Source organism: Eucyclogobius newberryi, unplaced genomic scaffold, assembly GCF_026437365.1.
Source record: "Eucyclogobius newberryi isolate DKJ021-1_F unplaced genomic scaffold, fEucNew1.0.hap1 SCAF_10, whole genome shotgun sequence".
Taxonomy (NCBI): domain Eukaryota; kingdom Metazoa; phylum Chordata; class Actinopteri; order Gobiiformes; family Gobiidae; genus Eucyclogobius; species Eucyclogobius newberryi.
This window is the reverse complement of record NW_027315724.1, coordinates 38,163,095-38,186,682: the sequence shown is the minus strand read 5'-3', so window position 1 is coordinate 38,186,682 and position 23,588 is coordinate 38,163,095. Positions and strand designations below refer to the sequence as shown.

The following is a 23,588-nucleotide window of genomic DNA, read 5'->3' as shown; positions in this document are numbered from 1 at the left end:
AGCAACACCTCTATCCACTGCACCACCAGCGGAAGACTGAACTGGCATTTTCTGTAAAAATAGAATATAAATGTCAAGGAGACCAAAAGCATGTTTAGGAGCCCAACAGAAAGCATGACGTATCCTTCAGCGTAATACGATTTTATTATATTTATTCATATATACAAACGTATTACCACCAAGCATGTGGCTTCATTAGTTCTGATGATGTTTGTTCTTTTTCCTTGCTGCTGTGGGACATAGTGATGTCATGTCATGTTTTAAAACCATCTCCGACATGTTCAGCCAGAACCAGATGACGCTGGTCTATGTCACCACTTCACCTGAAGCAGATTTTAACTGAGGGCTGTTTTACTGGACACATTTCCATGTATATTTATATTCATTTAAGCATGAAAATAACCATTGCCTTTTTCAGAAGAGATCATAGCATTTTGTGATAAGTTTTGAGTTTTCTAAAAACAATTTAAGTTGACTTTTAGGTTTGAATTCGCATTGAAGAATTTGACATGTTCTGTACAGAAGGAGAGACAGAAGCTTGGGGAAAATGTGATCATTTTTTTTCTTTTCAGGTTACCAACCTCAGTGGTCACAAAAACAGTTTGTATACTATGCATTTTTTTACAGAATTCTAACTTGTCCTCCATCTCTGCTTTTCACCTTTATATCAGAGAATAATGGTGACTACTCAAGATTTGTTTTATTTGTATGGTTGATTTGGTTCTGCATTTCTTGTCCAAATGCTTTTGTATGTATGTAGTCAAACATTTAATTCAGGATTCATTTATTCATAGTTAACTCGTAATAAGTCGTTCACGTTTTACTGTGAGACTTTTTTTGTTACAAAAGTTTGTGTAGTTTGGATTTAGTATTTGGTGTATAACTAACAGTGCATAGTTTATTTCAACTTTCAACTTTCTGTTGGCTGGAGTCTTTTCAGAGCCAATATGAATCTGAAGTTGGATAGACAAACTACTTTCTTGTTTTTAATGTCACGTTTGCCGGTTTGAAATGCTTCTGCCTCTGAACTCCACTCTTTCATACTTCACATTGTCAGCCTATATTGATGTCGGGAGGCTCAGGTACCTGTTTTTTCTGATTGTTCTGTGTTTGTACTTGTGCATCGTTGGAGCAAATTCACTGCTTGTGTATGTGATCTCTGTAAATCGCAGCCTGCACGAGCCCATGTACATCTTCCTCTGCAGTTTGTTCCTAAATGAACTGTGTGGCAGCAGTGCTCTGTTCCCACTGCTTTTGATACAGATGATCTCGGACGTCCACCAAGTTGCCGTCCCCCTGTGCTTCTTGCAGATCTTCTGTCTCTACTCCTATGGTGGCACTGAGTTCCTGATTCTTGCCGTCATGTCATACGACCGCTATCTCGCCATATGTTGCCCCCTGGAGTACCAAGCACGCATGACACCCAACAGAATTTCATTTCTTGTGGCACTGACATGGGTTTGTCCGTGGGTTCTATGCGTAGTCATGACATGTTTGAGCGCCACTTTGCATCTTTGCGACAATGTCATCAGAAAAGTGTACTGTGATAACCACTCCATCACAAAGTCAGCTTGTTTTGACACTTCACACATAAATGCTTATGGCATTTTCATCACAGCTTTCTCTGTTTTCCTTCCATTAGCTGTCATTTTCTACTCCTATGTGCTTATTTTAAAGGTGTGTTTCTCAGGCTCAGCACAGACACGACAGAAGGCTGTGAGCACGTGCTCGCCACACCTCGCATCGCTGTTGAACTTCTCTTTTGGAGGGTTTTTTGAGATACTTCAGAGCCGCTTTGACATGAGCGGTTTACCAAACATGCTGAGAATCATTCTGTCATTGTACTGGTTAATGTGCCAGCCACTGTTCACCCCGCTGCTCTATGGGCTAAACATGTCCAAGATCCGGATTATTTGCAAAAGTCTCTTTTTGAATAATGTCTAAGATGCATTTCACTTGAAGCATATCATTACTCTTAAATTACAACAATCCTATAAGTATATCCACAGGTCGCATGGAATTATCAAAAATAAATACACATATTACAGATTTTTTGTTGCAATATTCAATTTATTTAATATTATGATTATTAATATATCATTTATTTTATACAGGGGAAGCAAAATGAGAAGAAACTCTCCTTTTCGTTGCCCTGTCAAATAAAAATGCAAAGAAAAACAAAAAACACATGATATCCCAAATGTAAATACATTGATTTAAATTTTCTTTTGTAGTTTTAAAGTTTTGATACTACCTACAACTGTCAAAAATGCATTGTTATAAAGGAAACAGAAAACGTTAGTCCTTCTTTGTTACAGATCAAGATGAGCAGACGAGAGTGAAGCAGGGGCCATAGCAGAGGAACTACGGGGTACAATATTTACACCAAACATGCTTCAGTTCAGTTTGTGCAAAGAAATAATATGCTTCATATGCAATATAATAGAAAATGTAAAGAAAAAATCTATCAATAATGAAAAAAAAAATTGGTTGGGAAATGGGTTAATTGGTTGGTTGAAGTATGGACTCGGAGAATATAAGAAAAGATAAGATAAGTTATTCCTTTATTGTCCCACATGGGGAAATTTCATTGGTGCAACGCAGGAAGATCCAGAGGTAGATCCAGAAGAACAGATCACTTATAGGAAGTCTGAAAAACACTTTCAGTAGAAGATCTCCTATAAATAAAAACTCCTATAGACAATGATATGATGTCACACATCAAGGAGAGAAGATTTTCCATAAAGTGTGATGCAACTTCGGGTATGTTTATGCTGAGGGAACAATGTGGTAAGTCACATGACAAACCTAAACAGTAATGGTCACTCTTTAGCTCAACACTTTTTGTCATTGTACAGAAACTGCAAAACTCTCCCAGCTTACACAACTTTTCATTTTTCGACCATTTTGAAGCCTCTGGAGTGGAAATTTGTGCAAGAAGACTGCAAATGTCTTCCGCAGTTGCTAGCAAGCACTCTAATGCTAAAGGCAACATTGGCACAGTGGCTGAGTGGCTAGCAGGCCAGACTCCCGGACCAGGCATTTCAGCGTGGACTTTGCATGTTTCTCCCGGTGTCTGGGTGGGTTTCCTCCAGGTCTTCTAGTTTCCCCCATCAACTCAAAACATGGACAACAGGTAAACTCCTCCAGTTACAGTAGTCCTGACTAAGCCTAGCACAAAGATCTGGAGGTGGGTCTCCAATGCTGCACTGGGGCCCACTGTGCCTGAGATGCGGCGGCATTGAGGGATGTGACAGATTTCCGTACGGGGAGAATAAAATGTACCTTAATCTTATTATGCAACATTTACTTTTTTGAATTTTAAACTATTGTTTCCTTGACACAAATTATTTTTATTCTCTATAAAAAAACAATTCTATTTGGCTATTTTGGCATTCACAGTTTGATGAATCCTTGTTAGAAAGTCCTCTCCCTCTGAGCCTCAGAAACACTCGGTTCTGAATCTCCATACCTGATCTTTTCTCTGTCTGTGACGCTCTGAGAATTGTCTGCTGTTTTTAACTCCATAAATCATCTCAGACTCGTTCTGTCTAATCACCATCAGAACAACTGTGTGAGAGGCCTGAAATGTTATCTTAAACTGTGTGTAGTTCTCTCTGCAGCCTGAGTCCAGATGATACAACTGAATCTTTTTTTACAATGGAACACTCCTGGACGAATGAGGGATTACACCGACATCTTCCAATTGTTTATTATTACCCTGTATAATACCCTGTGTAATGTTCATGGTTTTTCTGATGAGATGTTTCTACAGCTTGATTGAATTCTACCTGTGGTAACTTCAGGTGGGCATTATTTGAAAAAGCACACACCTGTCTATAGAAGTTCCCACAATAACAGTGATGTTGGAGCAAAAAACCAAGACATGAAGTCTACTGTCTGTAGATCTCAGAGACAGGATTGTACCAAGGCTCAGACCTAGAGAAGGGACAGAAACATCTCTGCAGCACTGAAGGTTCCTCTGAGCACAGTGACCTCCATCATCACAAGACTCTTCTAGAGCTGGGCCTGGCTAAACTGAGCAATCAGAGAAGAGCCTTGGTCAGGGAGGTGGCCAAGAACCTGATGGTCACTGACAGATCTCTAGTGTGTCTTTGTGGAGAGAGGAGAACCTTCCAGAAGTACAACCATCTGCAACGCTCCACCAATCAGGCCTGTGTGGTAGAGGGGTGTGTACCTATGTTCCCCAGTTCCTATGTTCCCCCTTTTTTATGAACAGGAGAAAAAACCAAGATGGCGCCTCTGAAGGCTGCCCCGGCATTTCTGTGCTCTTTGTTTTGTCTGTTTTTGAGTGTAAATTGTGTGTCCACGTGCTCTTACACCAGTGAAGAGCTCTTATCCATCAGAACCACAACTTCTACGGACCTATTTCCATTTTTTTTTAGCATCTGCTGCAGAAATAGCTCTGAGAGACGCCGCAGAAGAGGAAGGCGCGCTGGTGCGCCTGAGGTAGCGCCGCACACGAACGCCCTTACCTGGGATTTTCCTCTAACGTGAACTTAGAGGAAACACTTTCCAACGAACTGGCGTTGCTGTTGAGACAAAACAGAGACTTTTCTTCATCTCCTGTTGTGTGCTTTACGGAGATGTGGCTCAACTAATCCACTGCGACGTGGAGCTGGAGGGCTTCCAGCTGTTCCGCTCTGACCGGCTGAGAGCTCTCTCCGGAAAACTACGAGGCGGCGGAGTCTGTTTCTACATCAACAACGCCTGGTCTCCTTCGTTGTCCCTGTCCCCAAGAAGCCCCGGATCACTAGACTTAATGACTACAGATCTGTGGCGCTGACGTCTGTAGTCATGAAGTCATTTGAGCGCCTTGTCCTCCCCCACCTCAATTTCTTCACCTGTTGGCACCTACAGAGCCAACAGGTCTGCGGACGACGCCATCAACCTGGCTCTCCACTTCATCCTGCAGCATCTGGCCTCCCCGGGAACCTAGGCCAGGATCCTGTTTGTGGACTTCAGCTCTGCATTCAACACCATTCTCCTGCTCTGCTCCAGGACAAGCTCTCCCAGCTCAACTTGCCCAACTCCACCTGCAGGGGGAGCGCCGACTCCACCTGACTCCACCTGCAGGGGGAGCGCCGACTCCACCTGACTCCACCTGAAGGGGGAGCGCCGACTCCACCTGACTCCACCTGCAGGGGGAGCGCCGACTCCACCTGACTCCACCTGCAGGGGGAGCGCCGACTCCACCTGACTCCACCTGACTCCACCTGAAGGGGGAGCGCCGACTCCACCTGACTCCACCTGAAGGGGGAGCGCCGACTCCATTATTTAATCACTCACTGTTCACTTTCTGCACTACATATGTAAATTCAAATATATATATTTTTTTTATCTTATAGCTTATTGTTATTTTTATTCTTTTTGACTTATTAATTGTTCATTGTTTTATTTTGCACCAAATCAGTTCCTATGTTTGTATATTCCGTTCATTGACAATGGCAATAAACCTACTCTGATTCATATTTTAAACTATGAATGATGTCAAATTGTATAACTTTATTTTAAGATGTATTGATAATGATGGTTTATGAACTGTACACTTGTAAATTAGGAGGTGAGACTATTATTAGTGATGAAATAGGAATTTCAGGATTTAATTTAAGGAGAATTGCTGTGACTTGTTTATGAGGCGTAGGTGTAGGTGTAGGTGCTAAAGTGCAAATATGATACTCAAATACTACGGTTGGGATTTCGGGCGTTAAAAAAATAAATTTCATTGAATTTTGATTGTCATTTTTCTGCAAATGAATTACAGATGGATATGAGCTTTTAGCTAAATCTGATTCAAAGCATCTTTCTCTTTGAGATGAATGGTATCGTGCACTGCCCTTGTTTTAAACATATACATAATAAATAAATGAGTCCAAGACACTAAATGCTTTCATTTATTCACATCACACAAAACTATAGGACAGTCAACGTTCTTTCAAACACACACTTGGTACAAGCGTCTCACAGATTTGTGATTCTCCCTGAACATGTTAAACATCTGTCAGAGTCAGCTGTGATTTATATATTTTTGTTTTGGTGGTGGTTAAGCACATTTCCGTGGTCATGGTCATTGCCAGTTTGAGTTGGTTCCAAGGCCTGTTTCCTTGAGAGTGCAAAATGAGTCTTTATTATGATTTTAAATTCCTTATAGCATCATAGTTGGAACAAACAGACTTTTGCAGAGAATTCTGATCTTAGATATATTGAGTCCATACACAAAGGGGTCTAAAAGAGGCTGGACCAACAAAAAATAGAGGGACACAAAAATACGTACATATTCAGGCATATAAGTCATGTTGAACCTGTATTGGATGATCTCAAATGCTGCACCGATGCCAAAGTTCAACAGGGATGTGAGGTGAGGCATGCACGTGGTCAAGGCCTTGCGACGTGTCTGGACGCTGCCTGAAAAACACACACGGAGAATGCGCAAGTATGTGACAAGGATGAGCAGCAGTGGGGAGAAGATGTTGACCATGGAAATGACAAATCCATAAGCATTTATTGTTGAAGTGTCGGAACAAGCCAGTTTTATAATGGGAAAGTTGTCACAATAAACTTTATGGATGGCATTTCCACACAGACGCTGAGATGAACTTAGAATGATCATAATGAGGCAGATGAAACAGCCGTACAACCATGGAATCACCGACATTGCAACCATTTTGTTTCTGGTCATCTGAGAGTTGTAATACAGCGGAGCACAAATTGCCAAATATCGATCATATGACATCACAGACAATGTGAAATATTCCACAATCCCATACACATGTATGGAGAAGGTCTGGAAGTAGCAGAATCCACTTGGAACAATGTGTTCGTCTTGGATGATTTGATGTAAAAGAAACGGGAACATGATGGAGCTGCCAAAGATACCATTACCGAACAGATTGCACATGAACACAAACATAGGCTCATGAAGACTTCGGTTCAGAAAAATAACAGCCACAAGAAGCGCATTGGACACAAGCATCAAAACATACAAGACCAAAAGGACGGCAAAGACAAAGTAACGCAAGGGCCCCAGGTGGATGTAGGCAGTGAGGGAGAAAAAGGAGCCGTGGGAGGAGTTTGGGTTCATACTGCTGAGGTCTCACGATGTGGCGAGGGCTGTGAGGTCCATAGACAACAACAGTGATGGTTGATGTCTTCCAGCACTGAGCCCTGGCTGAGGCTAAAGAGCTTTATACCTTCACCTGCTCCCACTGGAAATACAAAGTGTTTTTCAAGTTGTTCCTAAACTAAACTAAAAAAGACAAATATTTGACTAGAACTACCAATTGAACAAGGAGTTCTGAACGTGAGCTAACATTAAAATAGGTCATGTTTACAGGCATATTTGGAAAATATGTATTGTTAGCAATTGTACTTATCAGACTATATTCTAATCTAAAATTAAATCAGGGGCTTATTGCAAAATCTTTCTAAAACAGCTTTAGTATCCTATGACCTGTGATGTAATGTAATATCAATCAGTCATCTCTTCATTGGCTCCTGTTGAGTTTAGAATCACATTTAAACTCCTCTTCCTGACTTACAAAGCCATAAATGACATGGCCCCATCCAACCTCAAAGATGCTATAGAACAGGGGTGGGCAATTATTTTCCTCCGAGGACCATATTCGAATCCAGGCAAGTAGCGGAGGCCGGCCCGCGATCATTGGTGTGAAAAAAAAAAAAATCCCCAAAATTAAATATCAAATAAAATATCACTTTTCTGTCAAATATAGGCTATTGAATCTATTATTTAATTCATTTCACGTCATATTTAATAAGGATACAAGTGCAGACAGATGCCTGAGGGAAAAAAAGAAAAAAATGTATATATATTTTTTAAACATTACTTGGACAAGCTTGGCGGGCCGGATGTGGCCCACGGGCCGTAGTTTGCCCACTCCTGCTATAGAACCATATCATCCAAACAGAGCTCTTCACTCTCAAAATGCTGGTGGTCCCAAGAGTCTCTAAAAGCACAGTAGGAGGTAGAGCTCCTGTGTTATGGAATCAGCTCCTGTCCAAGTTCAAGAGGCCGACACAGTCTCTTCATTTAAGTCCAGGCTTAAAACGTTCCTCTTTGAAATGACTTATGGTCAGACCAGTTAGGAACAGAAATATAAAGCTACAGTTTCAGCTCCGCTGCCCTAGGATCCTAGCAAAACACTTGGAGAAGCTATTAAGTAACCAGGTGTGTGCTTTCCTAACCAAATATTACATTTTAAATAGCCACAGTCTGGATTTAGATCAGGGTGTAGAACTGACTGGAGCTGTGTTCATTGCCGGCAGTAAGTCAGACCTGTTCCCAGTGCATGTTGGACTCCTCAGGGCTGCCCTTTGTCACTGGTTCTGTTCATAGTTTTTATGTACAGAATTTCTAGGTGCAGTCAAGGGTCAGCAGAAATGAGATCCTGTGGTCCCCAAACCGGGTGGTCCCCAAACCCGGTTTGGGGACCACCCGATCTCATCTCATCTCTGCTGTTTGCAGACGATGTTGTCCTGACGGTGGACCTGCAGCATGCACTGGGATGGTTTGAGTCGAGTGTTGAGCTCGGCAGGCCTGGGAACACCTCGGGATCCCCGCGGAAGGAGTTGGAAGAAGTGTCTGGGCAGAGGGAAGTCTGGGAGTCCCTGCTTAGACCACTTCCCCCGCAACCCGGCCCCGGATGAGCGGAAGAAGATGGAGGTGCAGAGTTTACAGACACAACTGCACAATCCCATCACAAGTTATCTTTTTATAAATCCCAAACTTACTGTGGAATGTCAAGTATGTCACATTTGGACCCTGTTTTATAACCCCCTGTTTTAACGCTTTATAAATGAGACCCCGGTGTCTGGCCTCCCTTGTAGCGCCTCCTTAGCTACTGCGTTTTGGTAGCCAAAAGGAGCAAGAGCGCTTTGGGAACTATACTCCGCAGAATCTGCTTATACAATTCACAGTGACTTTTGGGCCGTACTGATCCACTTCGCCTTTCACTGTCGCCCTCCGAGACAACCCTTGTTGTGATTTTGGGCGTTACAAAAATGAATTGAATTGAAACTTCACAGAGGAAACATGCCTATTTGTTGATGAAAAATGTTGCAGTTGTGTCCTACTCTGGTATCTCTAGTACTTGACATCACATTCCCCTATAAGAAGGAGCAGGAGGTTGCCATCTTAAAAATATTGCATTAAGCATAGTTTAGCTGCTCCTTTACTCTTCAAATGGTACCAAAATAAGATAAGATAAGATATTCCTTTATTGTCCCACATGGGGAAATTTCATTGGTGCAACGCAGGTAGATCCAGAGGTAGATGCAGAAGAACAGATCACTTATAGGAAGTCTGAAAAACACTTTCAGTAGAAGATCTCCTATAAATAAATAAAAACTCCCATAGACAAATAAATAAATAAATACATAAATACCATTGCATGTGATCACGACAGTAATTGCACATGAATATGTGTCACAACAGCACATAGATTGCACATGAATTTCACAGTAATTGCACATATGACAGAATTGCACATCAGTATTAGGTTAGGTCAGTATTGCGAGTGTTCAGTACTAACAGTTTTTGTTATAAAGTCTGACAGCAGCAGGAAGGAAAGACCTACGGAACCTTTCCTTCACACATCGAGGGTGGATCAGTCTCTCACTGAAGCTGCTCTCCAGAGCGGAGAGAGTGTCCTGCAGGGGACAGAGTGTCCTGCAGGGGGTGACACTCATGGTCCAGCATAGATGTGAATCTAGCCAGGACCCTCCTGTCCCCCACCTCCTGCACCGAGTCCAGAGCACAGCCCAGGACGGAGCTGGACTTCTTGATGACTCTGTCCAGCCTCTTCCTCTCCCTCTCTGTGATGCTGCTGCTCCAGCAGGCCACACCGTACAGGAGGGCTGATGCCACCACAGAGTCAGAGAAGGCCTTCAGGAGTGGCCCTGTCACTCCAAAAGACCTGAGTCTCCTCAGGAGGTAGAGCCGACTCTGGCTCTTCCTGTACAGTGCGTCTGTGTTATGAGTCCAGTCCAGTTTGTGGTTCAGATGAACACCCAGGTACTTGTATGAGTCCACTCTCTCAATGTCCCGTCCCTGGATGTTCACTGGTGAGGGGGCAGTGGGGTGGCGTCTGCGGAAATCCACCACCATCTCCTTGGTCTTCCCCGCGTTGATGAGGAGGTGGTTCCGCTGACACCAGTCCACAAAGTCCTGCGCCAGTCCTCTGTACTCCGCGTCATCGTCGTCCGTGATGAGTCCGATGATGGCAGAGTCGTCAGAGAACTTCTGCAGGACACAGCTGTCCGTGTCATGTCTGAAGTCTGCAGTGTAAAGGGTGAAGAGAAAGGGCGCGAGGACAGTGCCCTGGGGCGCCCCCACACTGCAGGTCCGAGTGTCAGACACACAGTCCCGGGCTCTCACAAACTGGGGTCGGTCTGTGAGGTAGTCCAGGATCCACTCTGCAGGTCATCCTCCACACCAGCCATCTCCAGCTTGAAAATGATTAAAAGATATGATACTCACTGATTTAAAAAAAAACATTAATCACAAACACAAATGCTTTCTTATATATTTTATTTATGATGTATTATGTACTGATGCATTGCTTTTTGTTTGTTTTAAATGGTTTCACATTGCATTGATAAAAATAATTATAACATATACATTAAAAAAACGTGTAGATAAAAATGTCACATGCACTGCTAAACAGAACAGTTTTGAGCCTTGATTTGAACATTGTCAGAGTAGAAGCCTGTCTCACATGTTCAGGAAGACATTTTTCACCCTTCATTGTGACATTAGACCCTGTGCAGCCGGCCGAGCAGCAGCCCCTTGCACATGGATTGTAACTTGGTGATGTTGAATCCGTAAATGAGCGGGCTGAGCAGGGGCTGGCTGGTGACGCAGTACAGAGACAGGAACACCCTCAAGGCTGTGGGAAAACCGCTCATGTTGAACCGGCTCTGCACCAGCTCAAAGCTTCCCCCAACGGTGAAGTTAATGATGTTGACCAAGTGAGGCAGACAAGTGCTCAGAGCCTTCTGCCGCAGTGACTTGGACCCGGAGAAACACACTCTGAGGATGCTCAGGTAGGTGAAGATCATGTAGATGAACGGGAAAACGAGGGTGGCGAAGGTAATAATTAATCCATAGATGTTTATATGAGAAATATCAGAACAGGCCATTCGCACCACAGAGAAGTTGTCACAGTACACTTTAGGAATGACACTGTTACACAGCTGTAGAGATGAAGTGAGGCATAGAGTGGTCAAAACAGTCAAAAGACCATAAAGCCATGCAAACAGAATAAGTTTAATCATTCTGCCCCTGGTCATGTGGCTGTGGTACTGCAGTGGAAAGCAGATGGCCATGTAGCGGTCGTACGACAAAACGGTGAGGTTGACGTACTCGATTGTGGCGTAGGAATGAAGGCAGTAGATCTGAAGGAAGCAGAAGGAAATGGAGATTTTGCGGAGCTGCTGCAGCACGTGGTGGAGGAGCATCGGAAACAACATGGTGGCTCCGTACAGTTCGCTCAGAAAAAGGCTGCACAGGAACAAGTACATGGGCTCGGCCAAAGTGCGATTGACAGCGATCACTGTTATGAGCAGCAGGTTAGAGCCTAAAGTCAGCACGTAAAGCATCAGCAGCAGCAGGAAGACCAGGTGTCGGACCACGCCCAGGTCCATGTATGCCGACAAGGTGAAGTGAGTGAAGTTACTGACGTTTGCCATGTTTGAGCTGCAGCCTTCTGTGCCACAGCCGCGAAGTCAGAAACACTCTGAACTTATTGAAACGATGTCACGAGTCGCAGGACAAACAATCCTCACAAAGCCTAAACTTGTGTATGTTTCCAGGTAATGTCGGGCGAGGTGCAGAATATATCATAGAGAAAAACACAATGTATTTAGCCCACAGCTTAAAACATTTAAAATCACTGAAGTGTTCCTGTGTCCATCTAGATTCAAACAGGTCTGATTCCGCATGAATGACTAAAGTCAGAATGTCAAAGGAAAACAGCTGTAAAACAAAACTAAATAAAAGTCTGAGTGTAATTAGAGCATTTGTCTCAAGAAAACACAACTTCCACTTTTAAAATCTGATTCCAACTGTTTAAATATTATATGCCAAACAACATCTCATGGTTAATGAAAACAGTTTCACGACAAATATTACTGAAATAAAAATGCAATAAAAATGATCAATTGAACACCAATTATAATAAAATATGACTAATATTACTGTATATTTGATGCATCAAATTACATGATTTTGTTTCCCAACAGGAGAAAAATGTCTGCTGTAAAAACTCTCTAGACACATTTTAATTGATTTGAACAGTATTCAAATAAAAAAAGATAAGAAACCATTTTAACTTTCCAAACTCCATGTAGATATCACACCTTCAGAACATTAACGTAATTCACAAGAAAGTTATACTTATACTAATTTCCTTCATTCAAATGATCAAATTTTTCCATGACACTATTCACAAAATATTCACAAATGATGCACCAACACAAAAATTCGGTTTCAGGTACATATAATATTCAACAGAAGTTATGAACAATAACAATGCACCCGCCGACATTTGAAGCAGCAGAAGCTCAATCTGAGTCCAGGTCTAGACTGAGCTCAGGTGCAGGTTTTTAAAGGGGAAGTGTGAAGTTTCCCCCCTCAGGCCACACACCGTTTCCAGGAGACAGACGCCCACACCAGGAACAGGAACCAGTCCAGCTCTCATGAACCAAGACAACATCACCTTCGGCTCCTGTTGGATCCCACTGAAATATATAAACACGAAAGTACAGTGGGCAGTGAAATGCAATCAAATATCACTAACAATTGTAAGAATGACATCACTGGAGAACACAGAAGTAGGTGTTTGTGTGGATCTGCTTGTGGGATATAAATGCTCCTCAACTTTACTGTAATGTACATCTCACCTATGGTAGAAAAAGCTTCAGTTGTAATCATCTGGACTCAGTTAGAAAAAAAAAAAATAGACGTTTCGACTTCATCCAAGAGTCATTGTCAATAACGGTTATTGACAATGACTCTTGGATGAGAGTCGAAACGTCTATTTTTTTCTAACTGAGTCCAGATGAAACAACTGAAGCTTTTTCTACTATGGAACACGCCTGGACCAATGAGGGATTACACCCACATCTCACCTATGCTTATGGCTCTGTTTAATTCAACTAACAGACATAACTTTTGTTTTTGCATATGTTAACTGTGACAAGAGGAAAACTTCATACCTCATAATGCACCATAAAGGGCCAAATGAAGTGGCAAAGGTGTTTTTTTGATTGATTCCTGCAGTGTTTAGCTAGAGAACAGTCTCTATCCTCATCACGATGAGTCAGCCTGTTTCAGTCCCTCCTCCAGGAAGCACTCTGTACCTGTAACACCAGTGTTGAGCCTGAACGCGTTCATTGAACGAAAGTTCATGAACGCTTTCATAATTTTGGTGAACGTGAACTGAACGTACTGTATTACTGCCAACGAACGATAATATGAAAGCGGTCATTCTGGTGTCTGTGAACGGCTACGTTCATTATTTTTGATTTTGTTCAATAAGATGTCAGATTTCTAGATAAACACACCGTGATGTTCAACCAGAGCCTGGCAATTGTGACAGCTCCGAAGTTGTAGAGGCCGAGAGCGCAGACAGAGATTTCATGTGTCTCACTGCGCTGCACATGCGCTTCAAAACAAAAAGCACGAGTTACAAGTAGTCACCCTACCACCAGTTACAAGGAGTCGCCCTACGACCAGTTACAAGGAGTCGCCCTACGACCAGTTACAAGGAGTCGCTCTACGACCAGTTATAAGGAGTCGCCCTACGACCAGTTACAAGGAGTCGCTCTACGACCAGTTATAAGGAGTCGCCCTACGACCAGTTACAAGGAGTCGCCCTACGACCAGTTATAAGGAGTCGCCCTACAACCAGTTACAAGGAGTCGCCCTACGACCAGTTACAAGGAGTCGCTCTACGACCAGTTATAAGGAGTCGCCCTACGACCAGTTACAAGGAGTCGCCCTACGACCAGTTATAAGGAGTCGCCCTACAACCAGTTACAAGGAGTCGCCCTACGACCAGTTACAAGGAGTCGCCCTATGACCAGTTACAAGGAGTTGCCCTACGACCAGTTACAAGGAGTCGCCCTACGACCAGTTATGAGGAGTCGCCCTACGATCAGTTATAAGGAATCGCCCTACGACCAGTTACAAGGAGTCGCCCTATGACCAGTTACAAGGAGTCACCCTACCACCAGTTATGAGGAGTCGCCCTACGATCAGTTATAAGGAATCGCCCTACGACCAGTTACAAGGAGTCGCCCTACGACCAGTTATGAGGAGTCGCCCTACGATCAGTTATAAGGAATCGCCCTACGACCAGTTACAAGGAGTCGCCCTACGACCAGTTACAAGGAGTTGCCCTACGACCAGTTACAAGGAGTCGCCCTACGACCAGTTATGAGGAGTCGCCCTACGATCAGTTATAAGGAATCGCCCTACGACCAGTTACAAGGAGTCGCCCTACGACCAGTTACAAGGAGTCACCCTACCACCAGTTACAAGGAGTCGCCCTACGACCAGTTACAAGGAGTCACCCTACCACCAGTTACAAGGAGTCGCCCTACGACCAGTTACAAGGAGTCGCCCTACGACCAGTTATGAGGAGTTGCCCTACGACCAGTTACAAGGAGTCGCCCTACGACCAGTTACAAGGAGTCGCCCTACGACCAGTTACAAGGAGTCGCCCTACGACCAGTTACAAGGAGTCGCCCTACGACCAGTTACAAGGAGTCGCCCTACGATCAGTTACAAGGAGTCGCCCTACGACCAGTTACAAGGAGTCGCCCTACGACCAGTTATAAGGAGTTGCCCTACGACCAGTTACAAGGAGTCGCCCTACGACCAGTTACAAGGAGTCACCCTACCACCAGTTACAAGGAGTCGCCCTACGACCAGTTACAAGGAGTCACCCTACCACCAGTTACAAGGAGTCGCCCTACGACCAGTTACAAGGAGTCGCCCTACGACCAGTTATGAGGAGTCGCCCTACGATCAGTTGTAAGGAGTCGCCCTACGATCAGTTATAAGGAGTTGCCCTACGACCAGTTACAAGGAGTCGCCCTACGACCAGTTACAAGGAGTCGCCCTACGACCAGTTACAAGGAGTTGCCCTACGACCAGTTACAAGGAGTCGCCCTACGACCAGTTACAAGGAGTCGCCCTACGACCAGTTACAAGGAGTCGCCCTACCACCAGTTACAAGGAGTCACCCTACCACCAGTTACAAGGAGTCGCCCTACCACCAGTTACAAGGAGTCGCCCTACGACCAGTTACAAGGAGTCGCCCTACGACCAGTTATGAGGAGTCGCCCTACGATCAGTTGTAAGGAGTCGCCCTACGATCAGTTATAAGGAGTTGCCCTACGACCAGTTACAAGGAGTCGCCCTACGACCAGTTACAAGGAGTCGCCCTACGACCAGTTACAAGGAGTCGCCCTACGACCAGTTACAAGGAGTCGCCCTACGACCAGTTACAAGGAGTCGCCCTACGATCAGTTACAAGGAGTCGCCCTACGACCAGTTATAAGGAGTTGCCCTACGACCAGTTACAAGGAGTCGCCCTACGACCGGTTACAAGGAGTCGCCCTACGACCAGTTACAAGGAGTCGCCCTATGACCAGTTACAAGGAGTTGCCCTACGACCAGTTACAAGGAGTCGCCCTACGACCAGTTATGAGGAGTCGCCCTACGATCAGTTATAAGGAATCGCCCTACGACCAGTTACAAGGAGTCGCCCTACGACCAGTTACAAGGAGTCGCCCTACGACCAGTTACAAGGAGTCGCCCTACGATCAGTTACAAGGAGTCGCCCTACGACCAGTTACAAGGAGTCGCCCTACGACCAGTTATAAGGAGTCGCCCTACGACCAGTTACAAGGAGTCGCCCTACGACCGGTTACAAGGAGTCGCCCTACGACCGGTTACAAGGAGTCGCCCTACGACCGGTTACAAGGAGTCGCCCTACCACCAGTTACAAGGAGTCACCCTACCACCAGTTACAAGGAGTCGCCCTACCACCAGTTACAAGGAGTCGCCCTACCACCAGTTACAAGGAGTCGCCCTACGACCAGTTACAAGGAGTCGCCCTACGACCAGTTATGAGGAGTCGCCCTACGATCAGTTGTAAGGAGTCGCCCTACGATCAGTTATAAGGAGTTGCCCTACGACCAGTTACAAGGAGTCGCCCTACGACCAGTTACAAGGAGTCGCCCTACGACCAGTTACAAGGAGTCGCCCTACGACCAGTTACAAGGAGTCGCCCTACGACCGGTTACAAGGAGTCGCCCTACGACCGGTTACAAGGAGTCGCCCTACGACCGGTTACAAGGAGTCGCCCTACGACCGGTTACAAGGAGTCGCCCTACGACCGGTTACAAGGAGTCGCCCTACGACCGGTTACAAGGAGTCGCCCTACGACCGGTTACAAGGAGTCGCCCTACGACCGGTTACAAGGAGTCGCCCTACGACCGGTTACAAGGAGTCGCCCTACGACCGGTTACAAGGAGTCGCCCTACGACCGGTTACAAGGAGTCGCCCTACGACCGGTTACAAGGAGTCGCCCTACGACCGGTTACAAGGAGTCGCCCTACGACCGGTTACAAGGAGTCGCCCTACGATCGGTTACAAGGAGTCGCCCTACGACCGGTTACAAGGAGTCGCCCTACGACCGGTTACAAGGAGTCGCCCTACGACCGGTTACAAGGAGTCGCCCTACGACCGGTTACAAGGAGTCGCCCTACGACCGGTTACAAGGAGTCGCCCTACGACCGGTTACAAGGAGTCGCCCTACGACCGGTTACAAGGAGTCGCCCTACGACCGGTTACAAGGAGTCGCCCTTACAAGGAGTCGCCCTACGACCGGTTACAAGGAGTCGCCCTACGACCGGTTACAAGGAGTCGCCCTACGACCGGTTACAAGGAGTCGCCCTACCTATTTCTGTGCAAACTTTGCCCAGCAAGTTTTCCCTCATGTTTTTTAGAATATACTGTGGGATTGAAAGCTGCAACTGTTACTAGTACTACTACTACTACTACTACTACTACTACTACTACTACTACTACTACTACTGTGGGCTGAATGGACAGCACATGGGGAAGTCTGTCCCTTCAGTGTGAATGTAAATCCTGGGAAGGATTCAAAATTGGATGACGATGAAATCTGGCACATATTTTCAGCATTAAACTAATAGAATAATTGCTGCCTGTGGTTTTATTTTGGCTGTGGAAATAATTTAGAAACATGATAGCATTCTGGAGCATTTCTGTAATTAGAATAACACAAATGTCTGCTCTCTTTCAGGTGGTGTTGCTCTGCAGACGGGTCAGATTTATAGGCCAGGTCCAGAGGCTGTTTGGACTACACAGCTTTGGTTGTCATGACAGTTTTAGCAATAGTAATAGGAGTAAATTTGTCATTTCTGTTCTGGTTGAGAGTACATAAAGTACATAAGAATCAGTTCACACAATACAATGGTTAAGAAAATCATATTTAATTTACCATTTTCTTCTTTATAGTATTCTCTCCCATGAACAATGTTTCATTTTGATGTTTAATGTATATGTATCATTATCTAGTTTTATTACACTATGATTTTTTCTGTTTAACTTTTGCCTAATTACTTTACGGGAAGAAAACTAAACGTCCATAATAACACACACAAGAGGGACGGACGTGTGGAAAGTTTCAACAATCAAACTGGACTCTCAGGTCCTGGAGGATCAGAGGCAGTTTTAATGAGTCCCTGTGGGTGGAGGACATCGCCAAAACATCTCATAATAACCACAAACACCCGTAGGACACACAAATGTCACCACTACATTCTCAAGGGACATCCCATAATGAGGCGTCCAGTTGTCTCCATGCACACGCCTTTGAAACAGTGGCCATTTTGGAGAGCGTGGACTTGGCGTTTCCCAGAATGCATCAGGACCTTGAAGGAGACGTGGAGGGCCTGTGGTTTTTAGGGCTGGGAATGTGGAGAGCTTTAGATGAACTGGGGAAGTGTGGAACTCCCCCAGGTTTGTGCTTTCTCCAAAGAGGAAAAGACGTTTGGTAGTTTTTCCTGGTCAAGAAGGAGGGTCTAAGGACATGGGACATTTGTCGGGACATAGGTGTGGCTCTCCATAAAATCTATAATCCCCTATTTCCTCTATAGAAGAAACCCATGGAAAAGGGAACCTTATCCTGTCCCTACTGTCCCCCTGTCCATATTGTCCCCTCTTTCTCCACTGTCCCCTCTGTCCCTTCTATCCCTCTGTCTCTACTGTCTCCTCTGTCCCTACTGTCCCTCTGTCTCTGCTGTCCCCTCTGTCTTCTCTGTCCCTTCTATCCCTCTGTCTCTACTGTCCCTACCATCCCCACTGTCCCTACTGTCCACTCTGTCCCTACTGTCCGCTCTGTCCCCTCTGTCCCTTCTAGCCCTCTGTCTCTACTGTCTCCTCTGCCCCTACTGTCCCTCTGTCTCTGCTGTCCCCTCTGTCTTCTCTGTCCCTTCTATCCCTCTGTCTCTACTGTCCCCTCAGTCCCTACTGTCCCTACTATCCCTCTGTCTCTACTGTCCCCTCTGTCCCTACTGTTCCCTCTGTCCCTACTGTCCACTCTGTCCCTACTGCCCCCTCAACCTCTTCTGTCCACTCTGTCCCTACTGTCCCCTCTATGTCCTCTGTCCCCTATGTCCCTACTGTCCCCTCTGTCCCTACCATCCCCTCTGTCTCTACTGGCCCCTCTGTCCCTACTGTCCCTTCTATCCCTCTGTCTCTACTGTCCTCTCTGTCTCTACTGTCCCCTCTGTCCCCACCGTCCCCTCTGTCCCTACTGTCCACTCCATCTCCTCTGTCCCCTCTGTCCCTACCATCCCCTCTGTCCCTACTGTCCACTCTGTCCCTACTGTCTCTACTGTCTGCTCTGTCTCCTCTGTCCCCTCTGTCCCTTCTATCCCTCTGTCTCTACTGTCTCCTCTGTCCCTACTGTCCCTCTGTCTCTGCTGTCCCCTCTGTCTTCTCTGTCCCTTCTATCCCTCTGTCTCTACTGTTCCAACCATCCCCACTGTCCCTACTGTCCACTCTGTCCACTCTGTCCCTACTGTCCGCTCTGTCCCCTCTGTCCCTTCTAGCCCTCTGTCTCTACTGTCTCCTCTGCCCCTACTGTCCCTCTGTCTCTGCTGTCCCCTCTGTCTTCTCTGTCCCTTCTATCCCTCTGTCTCTACTGTCCCCTCAGTCCCTACTGTCCCTACTATCCCTCTGTCTCTACTGTCCCCTCTGTCCCTACTGTTCCCTCTGTCCCTACTGTCCACTCTGTCCCTACTGCCCCCTCAACCTCTTCTGTCCACTCTGTCCCTACTGTCCCCTCTATCTCCTCTGTCCCCTATGTCCCTACTGTCCCCTCTGTCCCTACCATCCCCTCTGTCTCTACTGGCCCCTCTGTCCCTACTGTCCCTTCTATCCCTCTGTCTCTACTGTCCTCTCTGTCTCTACTGTCCCCTCTGTCCCCACCGTCCCCTCTGTCCCTACTGTCCACTCCATCTCCTCTGTCCCCTCTGTCCCTACCATCCCCTCTGTCCCTACTGTCCACTCTGTCCCTACTGTCTCTACTGTCTGCTCTGTCTCCTCTGTCCCCTCTGTCCCTTCTATCCCTCTGTCTCTACTGTCTCCTCTGTCCCTACTGTCCCTCTGTCTCTGCTGTCCCCTCTGTCTTCTCTGTCCCTTCTATCCCTCTGTCTCTACTGTTCCAACCATCCCCACTGTCCCTACTGTCCACTCTGTCCACTCTGTCCCTACTGTCCGCTCTGTCCCCTCTGTCCCTTCTAGCCCTCTGTCTCTACTGTCTCCTCTGCCCCTACTGTCCCTCTGTCTCTGCTGTCCCCTCTGTCTTCTCTGTCCCTTCTATCCCTCTGTCTCTACTGTCCCCTCAGTCCCTACTGTCCCTACTATCCCTCTGTCTCTACTGTCCCCTCTGTCCCTACTGTTCCCTCTGTCCCTACTGTCCACTCTGTCCCTACTGCCCCCTCAACCTCTTCTGTCCACTCTGTCCCTACTGTCCCCTCTATCTCCTCTGTCCCCTATGTCCCTACTGTCCCCTCTGTCCCTACCATCCCCTCTGTCTCTACTGGCCCCTCTGTCCCTACTGTCCCTTCTATCCCTCTGTCTCTACTGTCCTCTCTGTCTCTACTGTCCCCTCTGTCCCCACCGTCCCCTCTGTCCCTACTGTCCACTCCATCTCCTCTGTCCCCTCTGTCCCTACCATCCCCTCTGTCCCTACTGTCCACTCTGTCCCTACTGTCTCTACTGTCTGCTCTGTCTCCTCTGTCCCCTCTGTCCCTTCTATCCCTCTGTCTCTACTGTCTCCTCTGTCCCTACTGTCCCTCTGTCTCTGCTGTCCCCTCTGTCTTCTCTGTCCCTTCTATCCCTCTGTCTCTACTGTCCCCTCTGTCTCTACTGTCCCCTCTGTCCCTACTGTCCCCTCCGTCCTTGATGACTCTGTGTCTTTGCATCTGGTCAGGAGCGGCTGAATGTTGGAGAAACTCAGGTTAAACATTCCCATGTGTTCTTGACTGTTGCAGAGAGTTTTTGACATCACCAAAAAACTCTATTTCAGAACTTTGTAAATCAGCCTCAAAAACCTGGGAAAAGGGAGAGTCTACAGAGCCGCGGCCGAAACTGCAGGGCTATTTGACCGCGCCGAGTTAGGGTCAGGGTCAGGGTTAGGGTTAGGGTCAGGGTCAGGGTCAGGGTTAGGGTTAGGGTCAGGGTCAGGGTTAGGGTTAGGGTCAGGGTCAGGGTTAGGGTTAAGGTTAGGGTTAGGGTTAGGGTTAGGGTTAGGGTTAGGGTTAGGGTCAGGGTCAGGGTTAGGGTTAAGGTTAGGGTTAGGGTTAGGGTTAGGGTTAAGGTTAGGGTTAGGGTTAGGGTTAAGGTTAGGGTTAGGGTTAGGGTTAGGGTTAGGGTTAAGGTTAGGGTTAAGGTTAGGGTTAGGGTTAGGGTTAAGGTTAAGGTTAGGGTTAGGGTTAAGGTTAAGGTTAGGGTTAAGGTTAGGGTTAGGGTTAAGGTTAGGGTTAGGGTTAGGGTTAGTGTTAAGGTTAGGGTTAGGGTTAAGGTTAGGGTTAGGGTTAGGGTTAAGGTTAGGGTTAAGGGTTAGGGTTAGGGTTAGGGTTAGGGTTAGGGTTAGGGTTAAGGTTAAGGTTAAGGTTAAGGTTAAGGTTAGGGTTAAGGGTTAGCAATGAGGCATTTTTTTTCTGTGGGAAAGGCTAAACTGCAAAGATTAAGGGTTAGGGTTAGGGTTAGGGTTAGGGTTAGGGTCAGGGTCAGGGTTAGGGTTAAGGTTAGGGTTAGGGTTAGGGTTAGGGTTAAGGTTAGGGTTAAGGTTAGGGTTAGGGTTAGGGTTAAGGTTAGGGTTAGGGTTAAGGTTAGGGTTAAGGTTAGGGTTAGGGTTAGGGTTAGGGTTAAGGTTAGGGTTAGGGTTAGGGTTAGGGTTAAGGTTAAGGTTAGGGTTAAGGTTAGGGTTAGGGTTAAGGTTAGGGTTAGGGTTAGGGTTAGTGTTAAGGTTAGGGTTAGGGTTAAGGTTAGGGTTAGGGTTAGGGTTAAGGTTAGGGTTAAGGGTTAGGGTTAGGGTTAGGGTTAGGGTTAGGGTTAGGGTTAGGGTTAAGGTTAAGGTTAAGGTTAAGGTTAAGGTTAAGGTTAGGGTTAGGGTTAGGGTTAAGGTTAGGGTTAGGGTTAAGGTTAAGGTTAGGGTTAGGGTTAAGGTTAGGGTTAAGGGTTAGGGTTAGGGTTAGGGTTAGGGTTAGGGTTAAGGTTAGGGTTAGGGTTAAGGTTAGGGTTAAGGGTTAGGGTTAGGGTTAGGGTTAGGGTTAAGGTTAGGGTTAGGGTTAGGGTTAGGGTTAAGGTTAAGGTTAAGGTTAGGGTTAAGGGTTAGCAATGAGGCATTTTTTTCCGTGGGAAAGGCTAAACTGCAAAGATTAAGGACTGTGTGTGACGCTTGATTCTTCAAACCAGTTCATAAAAACATTTTCTGGCTGGTGCACAAAAAGTTTTGTGTTGAAAAGTTACTTAGATAAAAATAAAGCAAAAGAAAGCATCCTGCAAATGAGATACACCCACTTCATTTGTGCTAAAGCCTTTGTTGAGCGCTGCCGCTGGGGTCAAAGTTCAGAGACGCTGGTTAATGTCTGTAGCCAATCAGACGGTCTGACAGAACCATTAAAACACAGGCTCCTGCTTCACTTGTTTGATTCTCCACTCTCGGTTCGTAACTTTCAAATAGTAAAATGATGCTTTAGTTTGATCGGACTGTTGTATTTTGTTTTGTATTTTGCACTTAAACATTTGTGTTCATGATTTGAGAAACTTATTGTTGTTTTGTGCCTTTTGACTCGAGATGATTATGACATCGACTGATTCTTTAGTTCAGCATATTTTGATCTACAAGTTATTTTTTTTTAATCAGATTATTAGAGATGGACAATATTGGTGTTGCTTGTAGTGAATGAGGAACGTGGAAGTGTTTTGATGAGCGTTTCAAACTCAGAAATCTTTTCTTGCTTTCGCCCAGATAAATGAGACAAACTGAAATCTAGAAAGATCTCTAACCTGTCTCTGACCTGTGTCTGACCTGTCTCTCACCTGTCTCTGACCTGTGTCTGACCTGTCTCTCACCTGTCTCTGACCTGTCTCTGACCTGCCTGACTTGTCTCTGACCTGTCTCTAACCTGCCTCTGACCTGTCTCTCACCTGTCTCTGACCTGTCTCTGACCTGCCTGACTTGTCTCTGACCTGTCTCTAACCTGCCTCTGACCTGTCTCTGACCTGTCTCTGACCTATGTCTGACCTGTCTCTCACCTGTCTCTGACCTGTCTCTCACCTGTCTCTGACCTGTCTCTGACCTGCCTGACTTGTCTCTGACCTGTCTCTAACCTGCCTCTGACCTGTCTCTCACCTGTCTCTGACCTGTCTCTGACCTGCCTGACTTGTCTCTGACCTGTCTCTAACCTGCCTCTGACCTGTCTCTCACCTGTCTCTGACCTGTCTCTGACCTGCCTGACTTGTCTCTGACCTGTCTCTACCCTGTCTCTCACCTGTCTCTGACCTGTCTCTGACCTGCCTGACTTGTCTCTCACCTGTCTCTGACCTGTCTCTGACCTGCCTGACTTGTCTCTCACCTGTCTCTGACCTGTCTCTGACCTGCCTGACTTGTCTCTCACCTGTCTCTGACCTGTCTCTGACCTGCCTGACTTGTCTCTGACCTGTCTCTGACCTGTCTCTGACCTGCCTGACTTGTCTCTGACCTGTCTCTGACCTGTTTGACCTGTCTCTGACCTGTCTCTCACCTGTCTCTACCCTGTCTCTGACCTGTCTCTGACCTGTCTCTGACCTGCCTGACTTGTCTCTGACCTGTCTCTGACCTGTTTGACCTGTCTCTACCCTGTCTCTGACCTGTCGCTGAACATTCGCAAAGAAATAGACTAATTCATTCTGTTATTGTCACAACTATGATCAGATATTCTCCATCGTAAAGTTGTTC

The 23,588-nt window shown here is 46.0% G+C and overlaps 3 protein-coding genes across 3 annotated transcripts; 1 reads left to right on the top strand and 2 right to left on the bottom strand.

Moving 5' to 3' along the window:
- The first annotated feature begins 1,011 nt into the window (after window positions 1-1,011).
- On the top strand, window positions 1,012-1,944 carry LOC140370196 (olfactory receptor 11A1-like). The gene has a single exon (XM_072457238.1). The coding sequence runs from the start codon at window positions 1,012-1,014 to the stop codon at window positions 1,942-1,944; it is 933 nt and encodes a 310-aa protein (XP_072313339.1).
- A 4,222-nt stretch (window positions 1,945-6,166) lies between these two features.
- LOC140370187 (olfactory receptor 10A3-like) lies at window positions 6,167-7,102 on the bottom strand. The gene has a single exon (XM_072457226.1). The coding sequence runs from the start codon at window positions 7,100-7,102 to the stop codon at window positions 6,167-6,169; it is 936 nt and encodes a 311-aa protein (XP_072313327.1).
- A 3,689-nt stretch (window positions 7,103-10,791) lies between these two features.
- Window positions 10,792-11,727, bottom strand: LOC140370180 (olfactory receptor 4C3D-like). Its single transcript, XM_072457214.1, has one exon. It carries the CDS (start codon window positions 11,725-11,727, stop codon window positions 10,792-10,794), a length of 936 nt encoding a protein of 311 aa, XP_072313315.1.
- Between the last annotated feature and the right edge of the window lie 11,861 nt (window positions 11,728-23,588).

Coding starts and splice junctions, on each gene's coding strand:
- LOC140370196 (XM_072457238.1), top strand. CDS start 1,012: ATGCTTCTGCCTCTGAACTCCACTCTTTCATACTTCACATTGTCAGCC.
- LOC140370187 (XM_072457226.1), bottom strand. CDS start 7,102: ATGAACCCAAACTCCTCCCACGGCTCCTTTTTCTCCCTCACTGCCTAC.
- LOC140370180 (XM_072457214.1), bottom strand. CDS start 11,727: ATGGCAAACGTCAGTAACTTCACTCACTTCACCTTGTCGGCATACATG.